We start from the raw sequence: 2120 nt of genomic DNA on the forward strand, positions 1-2120 counted from the left end.
GCTGACGACTGATCCTCTTAACGCTCTCTACCTCTCTCCCCTCTGTTCTCTACCCGTCGTTCTCTCTCTTTCCATCCTCCATATGTACAGTTTGGCTCGGTACCCCCCCCCCCCCCCCCCCCCTCACTCCTCCTGTCCTCCACCCTCTCCTGCCTCCCGCCACATCCCCATTCCTTCTCTTCCCTCTCCCTCCTCCCTCACTCCTCTAAACTCCTCCTCTTCTTCCCTCCCGTCACATCCCCACTCCTCTCCTCCCTTGCTCCTCCTCCCTACTACTCCTCTCCTCTCTTCTTCCTCTACCCCTCTCCTCCTCGCCTCTCTCTAAAGACAGATCTACTGCTGGCCCTCCCTCCTCTCTGCTCCTCCTCTCCTCTCTCCCTCCTCTCTACTCCCCCTCTACTCTGTGCATTGTTAGAACAATATACTGTGTTCTGGGTGGAATTTTGAACTCTCTTCTAGAGTTTGGAAGTCAGGGAATGAGTTAATCAACTTTTGGTAAAGATTATTTTAGGGAGGAGTGAAACATGAAACTGACACTCTCTCTCTCTCTCTCTCTCTCTCTCTCTCTCTCTCTGAATCTCTCTCTCTCCCTCTCTCTCTCTCTCTCACACACACACACACATACACACACACACAATGCAAAAAATATGAATCTCACTGAAGTCATCTGTGGAGTAGATGTACAGTAGCAGCTACTGTAGGATACTGTCTCTTTAAACACACCGTGTCAACAGTAACCTAGTCCTCTGTGGTAGCTCTCAAAACTGGGCCAGAGAGGCGGCGCTCGTGTGGCTGACGCGCGCGTACTGAACACACGCCAACAATAAGACCACTTTGGGCAGTGTTTACATTTTGGAGAGGTGTGTGGCTGACACGTTGTGCGCACAGCGGAGTTGGATGAGACTGAGATTGATTAACTGGATTAACGGGTGTGTGGATACTTATTTCCAAGCTTAAGATGGACCAGAAAGGCACGGAGATGAGGGAGAAGGGAGTAACGGTTACGAGTACCACTTCATCTAGCGGAGTTGTTGTCGAAGTGCGCGAGAAGAAGGGACCTCTGCGCGCGGCTATTCCCTACATGCCATTCCCGGTGGCGGTTATCTGCTTATTTCTCAACACTTTCGTACCGGGACTAGGTGAGTGTGGAGGGCTGGTTCAGATACTTTCGTACCGGGACTAGGTGAGTGTGGAGGGCTGGTTCAGATACTTTTCAATCACACTGTGCGCGCGGGCACCTGTCGAGCGCATTATATGTGAGGAATAAACTGACACTTTATTATTACCATTGCAGTGGTTTGATATGGCCCATTTTGATTAAACATGTTATAAACTCTGTCACTATTGTAATACTACAATATGTGTCATACTGAGCTGTCGGCTTCCCTCACGAGGCCAAGCTTTCTGATGTTCGGGGCGCGGTTGTTGAGCTGACTCGACGACAAGAAGACATGCCACTGGCTGTAAATAGAAGATCGAGGCTTGGCGTCCGTGCAACTGAGAGCGCAACGCCAGTGGCACAATGTCACTATTTTGGAAGTTCACAACCCCGGTACCGCGGGTCGCAAACCGATCTCCAAAGGGAGCAGGCGGAGCGCGTGCCACTGGGCCAGGGCTTACTGTACTGGAGCCTGCAATGTCAGGCGCGAGGGGTTTCTCTCTTGCTTCTCCTACTTACAGTAGGTAACGACAATTTACGTAAATACACGAGTCTGTTGTTGAAGTGCACGCCATGTACAAAAAAAAAAGGTCTATAAGCGCACACCCTGTTAAAAAGTTTTTTTTAACCAACATCAAACTAAATTATAATGAGCTGCATCCACATCGTTTCCACAATGCAAAGCGAGTTGGAAGTGATACGTTCGGTCCCCTGAGAATCACTACAGGGAGTCGGGACTGATTGAAGCGGTGTGGAGTCTTGTGTGTTTTCTGGCCATTAGGGAAATCCAGCGCACACACACACACGCACGAACGCACGCGCGCGCACACACACACACACACTCACCTCATTCACATATTCAAATTTCTTTATTTTAATCTCTTCATTAATTATTGTCAGGAGAGGATGCTGTAATTGATGCCTTTGGGAATCCCTTTAGTTAAGCTGTGTGTGTGTGTGT

At 49.5% G+C, this 2120-nt stretch overlaps 1 protein-coding gene across 1 annotated transcript in view; it reads left to right on the top strand.

The window, feature by feature from the left end:
- Positions 1-958: 958 nt before the first annotated feature.
- Positions 959-2120, top strand: part of stum (stum, mechanosensory transduction mediator homolog) — a gene marked incomplete at both ends in the record, with an annotated part of 19262 nt that continues 18100 nt past the window's right edge. The window contains one exon of the mRNA XM_084454212.1: positions 959-1139. Within this exon, the coding sequence (XP_084310338.1) occupies positions 959-1139 (181 nt within the window). The remainder of the gene's footprint in view (positions 1140-2120) is intronic.

The sequence above is a fragment of the Borostomias antarcticus genome (assembly GCF_949987555.1).
Source record: "Borostomias antarcticus genome assembly, chromosome: 19".
NCBI classification, from domain to species: Eukaryota; Metazoa; Chordata; class Actinopteri; order Stomiiformes; family Stomiidae; genus Borostomias; species Borostomias antarcticus.